The sequence below is a fragment of the Rhinolophus ferrumequinum genome, chromosome 25 (assembly GCF_004115265.2).
Source record: "Rhinolophus ferrumequinum isolate MPI-CBG mRhiFer1 chromosome 25, mRhiFer1_v1.p, whole genome shotgun sequence".
Lineage (NCBI taxonomy): Eukaryota > Metazoa > Chordata > Mammalia > Chiroptera > Rhinolophidae > Rhinolophus > Rhinolophus ferrumequinum.
The window spans coordinates 13916589-13931407 of NC_046308.1; the positions used below are offsets into that span (position 1 = coordinate 13916589).

A 14819-nucleotide genomic window follows, 5' to 3' on the forward strand; every position below is an offset into this window, starting at 1 on the left:
CCATTGCCCTGGCCCACTGCTGGCAGTGGGATGACAGCAGCTACTATTGATGAAGCACCTACTGTGCGCTGGAACTTTTAGCTCCATCATCTCCTTTCAACCCTATGGCTACTCTGAAAGACACAGCAGGAAGGCACCATGGTTACGGGCTCTGGAGTCCAGCGACCCAGGTCCAAATCCCAGCTCTACCACTTCTGGCTGTGGGACTCCGGGCCTCGCCCTTCCTGTTGATGCTGGAAGTGCCTGTGCAACAACCAAATGAGAAAAAGCCTGCTTGATGCCCTCAGCTCAGAGCCCAGTCCCGGCAAGCTTGAAATCCTGACCACTGGGTTATTTTCCCCCAACTCACAGATGGGGAAACTGAGCTCCAGCTGGCAAGGCTCAGTGCCTGGCACGCAGGAGGTGGGCAATAAACCCCATGGATCATTCTAGGAGATGGACTCGTGATTCGAAGCTAAGTCTGGAGGACTGAGCCCTTCTTTTCCCCTTGAGGATTTTGCAAACATATTTTAGCAGTTTGTTCTTGTTTCACAGATGTCCTCAGCTCCATGGGCCACGTGGCCTGCGGTGGGTGGGGCAGGAGAGCCAGGCCTGGAGGCTGACCCATCTCTCTGGCTGACCCCCAGGAGAACCTCACCCCGCCACACAAAGTCCTCCTTTCTCCCTCCCACCCAGTCGGGGGCAGCCAAGTGAACAGCGGAATACCAAATCATTAAGCTGGCGCGCACCATCCGGGCGCCCGGGAACACTGTGGAGTTTCCCTTTTATGTTTATAGCAATTGTATGAAAATGTGCAACATGAAGCGGCACCAGCTGACAAATGAGACGAAACAGACAGGATTCCGGGCCGGCTTTTTTTCCGGGCCTGATTGGCATTAATTGTGAGCGTTTACAAAGCACAACTCGGCGCCTGACATTTGCTTCAAGCAAACGTTTCCTTCTAATAGTTTTAATGATTACAATGGGAGCTGGTGATCACCGCCGGGCAGGGAGTGGGCTGCCTGGCTTGGGCTCCTGCCAGAGGCCTGGCTAGCCTATGCTTGCCCGGGTCCCAGGGGTCCCACTTTCCTCTGCTGCCTGTTGCAGGAGGGCTGCACCAAGTACCAGGTCTCGGGGCTTTGGGCATGGGGACCCCCCCCATGGGGCCTGGCTGCTGGCACACACCAAGCTGCCAGTTTATAAAGTTGATGGGGAAGCCTACAGGTACAATGATCCTGGGCACAGACTTGGGAGAGAGCGAGGGAAGGAGGGAGAGGAAGGAGGGAGGGAGGGAAGACAGTGGGACTTGGCTGGCCTGGCTCTGAGGCTGGATGGCCTCAGACTCCTCATCTCATAATGGGGGTAGGAAGGACCCCACAAAAGCTGGCTGCTATTTCCTTGTTGTTTGATCTGGACCAGATTCCTTCTCCTGTCTGGGTCTAAATTCCTCACCTGCAATGTGAGGGATGGGACTTGGTCAGCTGGAGTCACAGAGATCAGGGCTCTAGTCCCAGCTGTGGCTTCTTTCCAGCCGCATGACTTTGGGAGAGTCTCTTGAGCTCTCTGAGCCTCAGTTTTCCTCATTAATAGAATGGAGTTCATAATCCCCATGGGTTGCACAGTGATTTCTAGACTCCAATGGAAAGGGCATAAAAACTCTGATTGCTGGCAGCCCAAGAGCCTGTCTCATTCCCTCCCTGGAAAGTCCTCTAAATACCTCACTCATGCATTCATTCACTCATTCATTCATTCATTCAGTAAACATCAATTGTCCTGATTAGGAAGCTGGGAAGATATCCGAGAACAAAGCAAAGACCCTCCCTTGGGGAACAGAAGTGACAGACCAATATAGAAGCATTTCACATGCAGTATCCCATCAACTGCTCGTTCCCATTTTACAGAGGAAGAAACTGAGCCACAGAGAGGGAGAAAGGACCGTCTAAAGTCATTGGGATGAGGCAGCGCAACAATCAAACCCTGGCAGGCTGCCTCCGAGGTGAGTCCTTTCAGAACCCCGACAACCAGCCCACTCAGGCCCCAGGTGGAAGTCCCTTCTGAGGGTCTGGGGAGAGCTGACCTTTGGGTGGGACGCATCTGTGAGCTGGGCACCGCCGCAGGAGGCCTGGACCCTGGGAAGAACAGTCTGTGAGCCTGAGCGGCCCCACGGGGAACTGGCCCAGCTTCCTCATGCCTCTTGGAAGCAGGTAAGGAAATGAAGTCTCTGAGAATATCCCCAGCCCCTCTGGGGTCCATTTCCTGGGCTAGAAACGGGAGAGGAAGTGCCTTGTGTGTGGGCCCGCAACACACTCATGCCCACATTTCCATCAACACTGTGCAATGCCTCCTCCATGCCGCGTCCCGCTCCAGAGGCCTGCACACAGCACCACCGAGGTGGCCGGGAAAGCACCGCAGGTACAACCGCTGCATGGCCTGTGGCATGTGCAAAGGCCCGGAGCCGAGAGAGAAGCCGCTGGGTACGGGAACTGCTGGTAGTTTGCTGAGGCCTTCTCTCGGCAGTCAGGCCCCATGGGCCCTCTTAGCCCTGCCCCACCTGGCCCCCTGACTTTGCCAGGCTCACGCTGCAGGAGGCCTCCAGGATGGGTCCCAGCTCTGTGCTCGGCTCCAGCCCGAAAAACCTTAGCAACTGTTTCTGTTGGAGTCAGTTTGGGGGGTGGGGCAGGGAGAAGTTTTTTTTTTTTTTTTAATGGGGATTTTTTTTCTCCTTTTGCATATGGTGGCACAGATGGGCCCATGATCCATAAAAACTGTTTGCAATTAAACTCCTACTTTGCATGGCTGGATATGTCAGTTGTCTGAACCACGAGCGTGGGGTTCTCCACTGACAGGGAGCTGGGACGAGGCACAGGGTGGGGCCAGAGGCTGCAGGACGGGCAGACGCCCAGGAAGCTGCTCTGGGCTTGGGGCCCGAGCTGATGGGATGTGGAAACAACCATGCCAGCTCCCTCTCTGGGCATCCCCCAGCCCTTGCCAGGAGTCGGCGTTATGGCCAGGCAGCTGGGGTGGGACTTGGCAGGGCTTTCCTGCCCAGCAGAGGCTTGGCCAGTACCGGGTGCCTGGGCTGGGGGGGTGGGTGGGTAATGAGGGTGGACAGAGTGGAGCTAATCACCCAGAAACTGGGTCTGGGACCCAGGACAGGAAGGAGGAGGGTCGTGCAGTGCGAGCCATAACGGGGGTCCAGCAGGCAGAGTGCAACGGCAGGTTCAAGGCTGAGAAGTCGGAACCTCTGGCCCAGCTGGCAGAAAGGACCTACAATAGTGCCAAGAAGAGCTGCCAAGGGCCACAACGGGCTCCTTCCTCATCCCCAGGGGAGTTGGCCCAGCCTCCTTGTGGCTCCTTGAAGCAGGTAGCGAAATCGAGGCAGTCACTGAGAACATTGCAAGGACCTGGGCTTCTCTTTGCCAAACCAACAGCCTCTCTGCCTTTGGGAGCCTTTTCAGAGGGCCTCCAGAATGGGGTGATGGGGCCTGCTCCCCTTCCACTATTCCAGGGCTCAAAATGCCAGCCTGTCACCCCAGGATGCTTGCTTGTTTGGGTTCACAAATGTATCATTTGGCTTTGGGAAATCCTGAGATCGCTAATAATTGTTCCCTGATGAAAAGAAATAAGGCCCTGATACCCTCTTCCCCCGCCCCCTCCAAGCTGGGAAAGAAAAGTCATAAAAATAGCTTGTTATCTCACCTATTGAGGCTCCGACTGGATGTTACTGCTAATTGGGTATAACATCCTTGTCTTGTTCTCTCAGAAGCTAAATCAAGAAAGCGCCACTGCTGCGAACTAATTATATCTCCGGCCTGCAGCCTGCAGCTTGTCTCTCCCTTTATTGAGTTAAAAAATGGTCATGAACCTTCATCTTTTATCCCCCCAAGCGCTGGGTCCAGGCTGCCCGCCAGGCACAGCAGCAAGGCAGGGACAGCACTTCAGGAAGGTCTAGGAGGTGTCCCAGGGCTGGCAGCAGGGGCCAGGAGAGCTGCCAGGGAAGCCTCTGCCCCAGGTAACCGCCTGGCTCCCTCTCCAGCCCCACCTCCAGACCCGGTGTCCAACTTTTCCTGGAAAGAGGGACTCTGGCCTCCCCTCCTTGCAGCTGAGCACTTCAGTCCAGCGAGTATTCATTATTCATTTATACATTCAACAAACATGTCTTGGATGCCTACCTACTGTGTACCAGGCACTGTTCCAGGCTAAAGCTTCTCGGAGACCAGAGGTAGCCCCAGGCACCAGCTGACCTCACCCTGGGTTCATGGAGATGTTGAATAAATACACTTAGACAGGACTGGGTTGTGCCACTCAACCCAGAGCAGCCACAGTTCCCTACGACAGGGAGGCAAAGCCCCAAGGCCAAGACCAGCCCTGGCTCCCTCCACGGTCCCCTCTCTCTCCATATTCCAGCCATGCAGCCACACACTCCTTCCTCCACCTAGACGCTCTTGCCTGCCTGCCTCTGAGCTGCTTCTGATGCTGTTCCCTGCACCGAGAAGGGCCCCCTGCCCTTTCCTAGAAGGCCCAGCTCTGGCTGTTGGAAGTCAACCAGCCTGGAATGACAGCAACTCCAGAAAGGCTGCCTGTCTGTCTGCTACGCTCAGCCCCGCCCCAGGCTGTGGACTTCGAGACCTGAGTGTGAATGCCAGCTCAGCCACTCAGCAAGTGCATGACCATACTCTGCGTGAGCACTCTGAGCCTTGGTGTCCTCATCTCTAAAATGGACTGACTTCTTCCTAGAGGTGCTGAGACCCACACTGCAGGTGTGCTGCAGAATGATGAAAGAGTGGGTGCCCACGAAGGACCTAGCTCTGAGGAAGAGCTCAGTGAATGCTGTTGTCATCATCCAGACTGAAAGCATCTGGAATCTGCCCGGTGTGCTGGGCTGTGTGGACGGGTACATAGGTCTCTCCGGGAGATGGAGGAAGGTAAACAGACTTACACCACCACAGCTCTCATGGCTGAAGAACAAACCCAAACCCATATCCTAGAGAAGATGCCCCAGAATCCCTCGCTCTGGTACCTTGGTCCTCTGAACCACATGCAGAAGGGCCAGAGGGACACCTGAGCTCATCCAGGCCAGACAAGCAAAAGGGCTTCAGCTCAGAAATTGCTGCTGCCTGCCCAGAGCCCTGGAAAGAACCCAAGGTCAGAGAAGAACTCAGCAGGGGAAGCGGGCAGCAATTGATTGGCGATGCCTGCCAAGGGCACAGCGGTGTAGGGAAAGCCAAGCGTGCCACAGATTCGCCATCCTTGACATTTTATAGAGGACATGGCTGAGGCCTGGCTAGGATGGGGGTGTGACCTGCTCAAGGTCTTGTAGCTCATAAAGACAATAGCTGGCCCAGAACTGGTCCCCTCAGCCCCTGCCCAAGGATCCTCCTGTGACAGCCCCACCCAGCTCAGTGCCCTCACAGGCAGAGGACAGGCAAAAGCTTGCATGGATAACAAATGGAATTCTGTTGACCTGCCATGTAGGCACTTCACCTCCATGAGCCCGCAGTTTTTTCATTTACACAACAGGGATGAAAACACCCTTCCCAGAACCATATGAGGAGTAAGTGAGAACAAAATGCCTAAGCCGGAAGCTCCATCTAGCACACCGCAGACGCCAACAGTGTCCTGTGATTCCCATAATAGGCAAAGGTGTTTAGACAGAAGCCCCCAAAGCCTGCAACTGGAAGTGCTTCCACCTCCAGGGAGCCTTCCCTGGCTACCCCACTCGGGTAATAATTTCTACCTCTGATTTCCTAGCGTACTTTGACAGACGAGGAGCCCCAAAGGGCCATATCTGGTTTGTTCCCTACTGCCCCCTGCTCCTGGCACAGTGCCTACAGACTGTGAATTCCTGTATTGTGGTGACTAACCCACTGTACTGTGCTGGTATGTTGGAGGCCTCACCACCTTTCAAGGCAACTGGGCTTGTTCATCTTTGTGTCCCCAGCACCTGGCAGGGAGCCTGGCACAGACCAGTGAATCTCTCTAAATGAGCGGATGAATAAAGAGCGAAAATAGCAGTTCCTGTTTACTGCCCACTTGCTATCGGTTACTGCCAAGCCTCACAGCTGCCCTCCAAAATGGACTCCTGGCTCTTCTGACAGATGAGGAGACTGAGGTCACGCAGATGCTGACGGGCAGGGCCAAGGCCCAAATTCAGGGCTGGGGACTGCACGCCCAGAGGCCCTACCACCTCTGCCTCCTCCAGGGCCAAGCTCTGACCTGGACCCTGTGGGGCAGCTGCCTCTGCCTTGGCAGCAAATCTTGGAGCAGACAGCTGGCAGCTGGAACTCCCTCCTCTTCCTCCTCCTCCTCCTCCTCCTTCTCCTCCTTCTGCTCCAAGGGAGCCCCCCCCATCCCAGGCTCTGGGTCATTAATTTCTATGTCATGAAGACCCCATCCCCAGGCGCCTGTTCATAGCCAGCCTTGGCCTTACCCCTGACCCTCCAGGCCTTAGACCCCTGTGCCCTCTGTACAAAGGCAGAGGCTCCTAGGGTCCCAAACTGCAGCTGTGGCCAGCATGGTTTGCTATGGTGCCAAGATGACTGGCTGGGGCCTGAGCCTGGCCCATCCAGCTCTGAAGGGCTCAGTCGAGCTCACCTAAGCACTCCCCACACTCTAGCTCATCCCACCCCCAAGCCTGTGAGAAAACTACTATGATTCCCTTGGACAAATGAGCAAAGTGAGGCCCAGAGAGGTTAAGTGACTTGTTTGAGCACACACAGCCAGTAAGAGTATAAGAGACAGGGGTCCACCCCAATCACACTTAAGGCCCTGCACACCCTCCTAGTTTATCTCCCTTTAACCTCTGCCCTCTTATAAGCTTCCCCTGCCCTCCTGATCATACCCCTTGGTTCTCAAACTCCCTCTTGCCAGTGACATTGCCATTCACCCAGTCTTCGGGGCCCGGAGCAAAAGCTCCTGTTAGGAAACCCTCTGTGACCAGCTGCAGATCTTCCCTCTTTGATGTCTTTCCTCCAGCCCTGCTCTGGCTTTGTCCAGAATCTGAGTTAGTTGCAGACTCATCTTACTCCCCATGGAGGCGGTGGGCTGTCTGATTCCTTAGAGCTTTGCCACCCAGAGAGTGGCCAGCAGGGTGCCCTGGCCCAGGCTGATGCCAAATGTTTAGAACGGAACCACAAGAGAGTGGAGGAGAGGGGAGCTGGAACCCCACTTCTGGCTACCTACAGACTTCATACTTCTGCCATTCTCTGGCTGTGTGACCTTGGGCAGTGATGTAACCTCTCTGTGCCCCCGTTTCTTCCCTGGTAAAATGGGGTAGTAACAGCACCTGCATTTCATAGGGCTATGACACAAGCCCTAGGAGGAAGAGAGAGGTGCCCTCCACCCAGGAATGATTACCATTATTATTTCTGTCTGCACCAGTGGCCAGCACAGGAATTAGGGGGTCAGAGGCTCAGGTTCCCCGCCTGAGTCTGATTTACTGGGTGTGTGATTCTGGGCAGGTGGCTCATTCCCCAACACCTCTATTTCCCTATCCCTGTAATGGCACTAATGCCGCCCCGGGAATGCAACACCCTATCTCCGCACCGTCTTTTGTTCCAGGCACGCAGTAGGCACTCAGATATTTCTCAACTAAGGAATCGATGGTCCAGGTGGAAGGAATCCATCCTCCTTGCAGCCTCCTCCCCCGCCCCAGCCTCAGAATCCCCCTCCCTACCCCCAGCCTGCGTAGACTAAAATAGTCATTAGGCAGATTTCAAAAGATGTCAGTAGCTTATAATTATAGTCGACATCCTTCTCAGATAAAAGTGATTACCTTGGATGCAAATCACTTAGCAACCAATCAGGGCGGTGGGCGGCGCCCGCGGAGGGGACCGGCCGGCGCGCAGCCCTCCTCCCGCAGCCCGCCCCGCACAGGCAGAGAAAGCGCACAATAGCTCTTGACACGCAAATGGGTTAACACAATAAAGGTGGCTCCGGCCTCTGCTGGGGGAGAGCAGCAATTCCCGGCCCGCGGGAGGTAATAAAGCGGCCCTTTTGTGCGTGCCTCCTCGTTCTCACCCCCGCCCCGAGCCCAGAGGAATCGCCGCCTGATTGAATTACGGTCCATGAATATGAGCTGCTCCACTCGCTTCCTCCGGTTTGTGAGGGATTGGAAGGCGGAGGGGGCACGAGAGAGGTTGAGGAGGGGCCCCCTGGGCAGGCCCCAGTGCCCCCCCAGGAGCTCAGATGGGAGCCACATGTGCTCACCACGTGGGGTGCCCTGGGCAGGTGGGTGGGAGACCCAGCAGAGGCAGCTGAAAGGGTGGGGGTCCCAGACCTGCCCTGGGGGATCTTTGGTCTTTGGCTCCAAGAGGAACCGGGAGAGGCTGTGTTCAAGGCTCTGTTCTGAGGATGAGGCTAACAGTGGTCACAAGAATGTGCATTTATCGAGTGCTTACTGTATGCCACCACCTACCTGTTCTAAGCCCTCACTGAATCCTTACCACACCCTGGGCAGTGGGTGCTATTATCAGCTCTTTCTCACAGATGAGGAAACTGAGGCTCAGAGAGGCAAAGTGACTCACCCCAGGTCACACAGCCAACAAGTGTTTGACCTGTTCCACGATCTGGCTGTTTACCACGAGCCACTGTCCACCACTAGGGGTTAAGTAACCCAGCCCAGCCCCAGTCCAGGGCAAATGTGAGGCTCAGAAAGGACAGGGGGTGGGAGAGCTTACATGGAATTAGACAACTGATAAGGATTACTGGGGGTGGGGGGACAAAGCTAACCTTGAGAGAGGGGACTGCCCAGAGAGCTGAGAAGGCTCACCACCCATCAAGGGAGCTGTACCGAGATCCTCTCCCCTGCTTAAGCCTCCCCCACTCACCTAAGCCTCCAGGACACAGCCATCCCAGGGCCACCCCTTCCCCTCATTCAGCACACCCCAGCACTCACAGGCAAGCTACGCGGCCACTCCCACCGCCCAGAACACTCTTTCCACCCCTCTGCCTGGGGGATCCCCATTTGTCCTTTCTGAGAGTCACATGGCACCCCTCCTACAGGGCCCTGGGGACCCTCAAGCTAGGTCAGCAGCCACATCTGCCAAAGTTGCCTTACCCCCACTGACATTCTTGCCTTCCCCACCAGCTGGATGCCTACCAAGATGGTCCCTGGGATATCTGGGGGCAGCCACACACCCCACCCCAGTCAGCCCACGGTGGCAGATGACAAGGAGCCTCGGGCTGGCTCTTTCAACCCTTTCTGTCAGGCGAGTTTCAAGCCATACCTTCCTTCCCTCAGTTCTGGAGAAAGGTACGGGGGTGAGGGGAGCAGGCTGCCCACAAGGCAGGGCAGCAGTGGCTAGGTACTCTGCTCAGCGTACCCTGCAGCTAATGGGGAAGCAGGATTCCAACTGGGGTTTTAGTGTGGCAAGGCATCTCACTGAGGCCACACTCTCTCCATAGCTGATAGCCGCTGACTCTTGCAGGATCTCTGTCCAAGAAATGGGGCTGCCTCCCCTCCACCCATGGAAGCGGATGGGAAGACCTGGGGACTCTGGACCCAGTGTAATTCAGAGCCAAACCTCTGCGGTTGCCAAGCTGAGCACCCTCAGCCCATCACTTCCTCTGTCTGAGCCTCAGTTTCCTCATCTGTATAATGGACCCCCGCACATGAGGCACTGCAAGTTGTAACTGAGATCCTATAAAATGCCTGGCATATAAGAAGATGCTGGGTAAGCTGGCACTCCGTCCTGCATTTCGCTTGGTGCTATTGCCAAGCCCAGGGAAGGGAACAGAAGGAATTGCCCAATTCTGACAGCCTTTCCCTCCGCCTTGGCTGTGGAAGTGTAAATACTCCACGAAGGACCTCCAACTGCTGTGTTTGTGGATCTCTGGCACACACTCTGAGTTTGTTTCTAAACTGGGAAGCTTCAAGAGGCAGGGCAAACAGCCCTTCTGCCCACCTCTCCCCCCATCTGCTACTGCTCCTCTGTCCTTGGAAACCTGTGTGTTTAACGATACCATTTCAGCTGGAAATATCATCTCCCTGCCAAGCCCCCAAAAGCGGCTCCACTGATATTTATTGACCTGTTAATCTAGCTAGAGCCTGGTAGGAGAACAGAAAAAATGCTCGCTGCATAGAGATGGGGCCTGGCTTCTCATAATGACCTGAGATACACTCTCTTCTGTTCTCACCCCACCCCATGCTGCTGAAGCAATGACACAGTTAGTTCTCTAACCTTTTCCTAGAAATGTGATCACAGCAGTTTCACCCACATCCCACACTGGCAAATTGCTGGAAGGAACTTAGAAAAGGAATCAAAGAGCCAGCAGCAGGATGGGGGGGGAGGAGGTGGGGGCGGTCCTCTGGGCCTTCACAGGGAACAAGGCCAGTGCTGGGGTGCCAGTACCTGATCCCCGACAAAGCTGGCCCCTTCGCAGAGACACACTTACTCAGACCTTGGCACTTACGGGCCTGACTTGCCCTTCATTCACTCAGTGAGCACCACATGGAGCTTGTCAAAATCCTCTTCAACACCAAAGGAGCGGGGCAGTCAGGAGTTCAAGCTTAGCCAACGCCCCTCATCTTGGCCTTAAACAGCAGGGGACCCCCTGAACTTGAGGAGCAGCAGGCAGCAGCAGCTCCTGTGTACTTTCCCTGGCTGGGGGTGGGGCACCCACATTTTCCTGAGCAGAAGTAGCCTGTTTTAAGGCAGGGGGCCCACAGCTCTCTAGGGACCCCGGGAATTTCAGCCTGCTGGTTGGGTATGTGGTGGGGTTCAGGGAGGTGGTCTCTGCAGCATCCCTTTTGAAAGGAGAAAGTTGCTGTTTGGGAATCCTAAGCCCCCAGGCACTGCCAGGCTATGTGACCAAAGCTGAACACCTGTCCTTGGGGGGAGGAGCATCAGCGGGGACAGCTGGTGCTGCCTCCCTCCCCCACCTCACCAGGGCGCTGGGGATTTAGGTCAGAGGGCTGCATTTGGGGCGGGGGGAGTCTGCCTTCATCCCTCCACTTCCCAAAGGCATCCAGCCCCGCCCATGGTTACCATGAGATCCGCCCCTGGTTACCACGACCCCCGCCCCCTGCGGCCTTGGGTCAAGGCAAGTCCGGTCGCCACGGCAACCCCAGTGGCGTCGGAGGCCTAGTCGGAGGCCTGATAGTGACATCACGCCGCGACCCCACTGGGCACCCGCTGTCCCTGCGAGTTTTTTGTAGGAACGTGGGATGTAAGGGGACCCTGCTACGGTCTAGCCTTAGAGAGTACAATCCTCAAAAGCGGCCACCTGCATAGACGAGACTCCACAGACCCCTCTGAGCTGATGTCCCTTGAAGATCTCAGATGTGACTTGGGAGAAGCCCAAGCTGTCCCATTCTGGGTGTCCTCGTCAAACACTACAAGACGCGGGAGTTCCCGGGGAAATTTTCGGAAGACTGAACCGCTACCCCTGCTACCTTTGTTGGTTTCAGGGGTGGGGTGACCTCTGGCATATGCCCAGCCAAGGGCCCAGCAGAGTCCCTACAATGGGCTCCCAACCTCCACGCTGGCCGATTGGCGAGTCCAGACAAGTTGTGTGTGAGAAGGAAAGGGGCGGTCAAGAGGCACTTCTGCTTCAGTATCCCCAACAGCCCCCAGGGTCCCTTTATTTCTAATCCAGACTGCCCCGACGCCAGGGGTTGCCTCCCGTTCCAACCAGGAACCCCACCCCGCGGAACTCACCGGATCAGCCAGGCCGTCGAAGGGCCCCAGGTCTCAGCGGCGACGACCCTCCGCTCGCCGGGTCGCAGCCATGCAGAGGGGGCAGAGCTGCCTGAGGAAGCCCCTCTTGGGAGCTGATACCTCTCTCCGGGTGGGAAAGGACGCTATCAGTGAGCGCGATCCAGGCGTCCGAAGTCGGGGGTGGAGGTTCTCTCTGCTCAGCGGGGGTCGCGGCCGCCCGGAACCCGGGCCGCGCGGGCGCTCAGGCGGCGCATCCTCACTTGGGGCCTGTGCTCACTGCGTCCGGCGGGCGGCGCTGCGCCTCCCCTAGGGGTCCCGCTCAAGGCTGCAGCTCGGCCCGCGCCGCTCCCCGGGGCGCCCTCTCCGCCGGCGCCCGGAGCCCGGCGGCCGCAGCCCCTCTCGCCGGCCCCAGCTGCAGCCGGTCTTTGTTGCTTCCTCTCGCTCGACCGCCCGCCGGCGGCTTGCAGCCCCCCGGTTCGCCCGGGGTTGGGGGGAGGGTCGTCTCCGTTGGGGTTGCACGCACCTGCAGCGGCCCGGGCGCCTCGCTGGGCATGCACCGGCCCCCGCAGGTTGCAAAGAGCGGTCGCGAGAATGCACCGGCCCCTCCTCCTCTTGCTCCGAGCCCCGGGAGTGGGGGGAGGGGAAGCCGGAGAGCAGCGGCAGCCGAGGCGGCGGCAGCGGGAGGCGGAGGCTCGGATGCAGCGCCGGGGACCTCCGCGCCGAGAAATAACAAGTCCGGGTGGAGCAGGAAGGACGTGGGGACCGCCGGGAGAACGGTGCACCGGGCGTGTGAGCTCGCGAGGTGCAGTAGAGGCGGCGCGCGCTGGGCTCTCACGCGCCCATGGCCCCGGGCGACGCGCGGGGACTCCCGGGGCCTCAGCCTCGCGCCGCCCGGCGCGCGCCGGCGCCTCGCCTCAGGCCCGGTGCTGCGCGCTTCGCCCCGCAGGTGGCGGGCCCCACTCTTCGCCTCCTCCGGCTGGCGCGCGCAGCCTCTTCGCAGAGCCGCCGGCCCGGCTGTCCTGCCCGCTGCTTCGCTCCAGCCCGACTGACAGGCGAGAGCGCTGGCAGCAGTCGCTGCGTCTCGCCCCTCGTCCGCCCCCTGCGGTTCGGCCCAATCAGCGACGGCCGAGAGGCGGTTACCAGGGTGACGCGGCGCCGCGTCCTGCGGAGGGCGTGGCCGGGGTCCGCCACGCGCGTTTTTCGCGGCAAAATTCAAAGGCCGCAGGGAGGCTCTCCAACCTCCTCCCCCAACTGAGGTGAGGCGGGGCAAGCCTCGGGAGGACTGCAACTCCCGGTATGCAGCGCGCCGGCGCCGGGCGGAGGGGCCCCGACTGGGGGTGCAGCGCATGCTGGTACTTGTAGTCCCTCTGTCTGGAACCAGGGATGGGAAAACCAGTATAATTTATTGAGCACATATTTAATAGCAAATTGTTAAAAACGATAAAGGACGCTAACACATATGTAACGAAGTACTTTACCTAATCTTCATACACTACAATGAGGTACGTTTTGTTATCACTCCCATTTTACAGAAAATTGATATGGTAGGTACCATTATTATACTCCCAATTTATAGAAAAAATTGAGGTTAAGAGATGTGACATAACACTCTATGTTGGAGTACTTAGCCCCAAGGCATATTTTTTTGGCAGTGATGGATTTTTGGCATCACAGTTGAGAAGATCTCTGGAGCACTAACTATATGCTGAGCTCTTTGTAAGTTCCACCTCTTGGAATCCTCACCACATACGTGGATGGTAGGCACCGGTATTCTCCCCCACTTAAGAGATGGGGAAGTTGAGGCACAGCATCACCTGGGGTCCAAATTTTGAAACCATCAAACTATACTGCATTTTGCCTTAATCTAAGCCGCTTCATAGCTTCTCACTTGGTCTGCCTGAGAGCCTATGGGTGGCCCGTTTAGCAGTCCCATTTGACAGCTGGTGAAATTGAGTCCTGGGAGGAATAGTTCCCTCAATTCCCATGGGTCCATCACACAGTAAGCTGGGCAGGCAGCTTTCCAGGAAAAACCTCAGGACTCTACAGAAATGTAAAGCAGCAGCCATACTCCTCCCACAATCCTCAGGCTATGCCCCTGTGACCCCCACTGGACTCCCACGGAACCTGGATGGGGTTCCAGCCCTGTTGGTTCCAGCTAGCTGTTGGCCTTGGACGTTTAACAGGATTGTGAGGGCAAAGGGGGTTATTGTGTGGAAAGGATTCAGAACACAATAAGTGCTCAATAAACCCAGTTGTGGTTATCAAGACGTGGTGGGCTCTGGAGACCCTGGTGAGTGTACTCAGTGGGATGAGCTCATTATAGTTGGCCTTGGCCTACTTCCAAGAGCCAACCCACCCCTACCCAGAATCTGGAAGAGGCGCCCGCGGGGGAGCTCCAGGACCTGCCCAAGTAGGACACCTGCCGCCCTATCTAGGGCAGGAGCTGGCCCTGTTTCACGCCGCCAAGCGGCCAACAAGCGCGCGGTTGCCAGCAACACGCGGCTTCAGTGCCCCGTTTTAGTTCTCCCAGCCACCCCATACAACGCCCCCGGGAGTTGGGGTGGGGGTGGGGATTTACCTGGAAACGTCATGAAGCCGCCAGCTGCTTACACTCTGGGGCCAGCAGTGTGACGCCATGGCCTGTTGCCCGGGTGACTCGCTGGAGGGACCGGGGGTGTGGACAAGTGGGAAAAACGCGTGGAGCTCTCAAGCCAGGTGCGGGGTGAGGGACCGCGACTACCAAAACCCTGGGAAGAAAGAGAGGGCAGGAATGGGAGAAGGCAGGGGGCCACACCACAGCCTTTCCAAAGTTTGGGATTTTTTTTATATCGTAGGTTACCATGACTTGACACCAACTATGGAACAGGCAGTGCGCAGAGCTATTTATATCACATATGTCTATCTCCTTTCACCCTCACAGCAACCCTGTGAGGTCTATTCGATTAATATCCACATTTTACAGCCGAGGAAGGTCATGTGACTTGCACAAGGTCACACAATGACAGAACCTAGTCCCAAACACCATCGCCCCTGACCTTGATTTACTGTGTTCTATGCCAGCCACTAATTGATTGGTCCTGACCTTGAGGGCAAGTTTCTTCTCCTCTCTGGACCTCAGTTTCCTTTGCTGTAAAATGAAGGGTGAAGCTCATAACCCAACCTACCAATCAGACGCCAGCT

At 56.9% G+C, this 14819-nt stretch overlaps 2 protein-coding genes across 2 annotated transcripts in view; both read right to left on the reverse strand.

Moving 5' to 3' along the window:
* FAM222A (family with sequence similarity 222 member A) overlaps positions 1-12524 on the reverse strand; it is a 57104-nt gene extending 44580 nt beyond the window's left edge. The window contains exon 1 of the mRNA XM_033098191.1: positions 11640-12524. The gene's annotated coding sequence lies outside the window, so the exon portion shown is untranslated. The remainder of the gene's footprint in view (positions 1-11639) is intronic.
* Positions 11800-12987, reverse strand: LOC117017822 (translation initiation factor IF-2). The gene is made up of 3 exons (XM_033098413.1): positions 12923-12987; positions 12548-12801; positions 11800-12459 (listed from the first exon to the last, which is right to left on the reverse strand). The coding sequence occupies exons 1-3, from the start codon at positions 12985-12987 to the stop codon at positions 11837-11839; spliced, it is 942 nt and encodes a 313-aa protein (XP_032954304.1). The 3' UTR covers positions 11800-11836.
* Positions 12988-14819: the final 1832 nt, after the last annotated feature.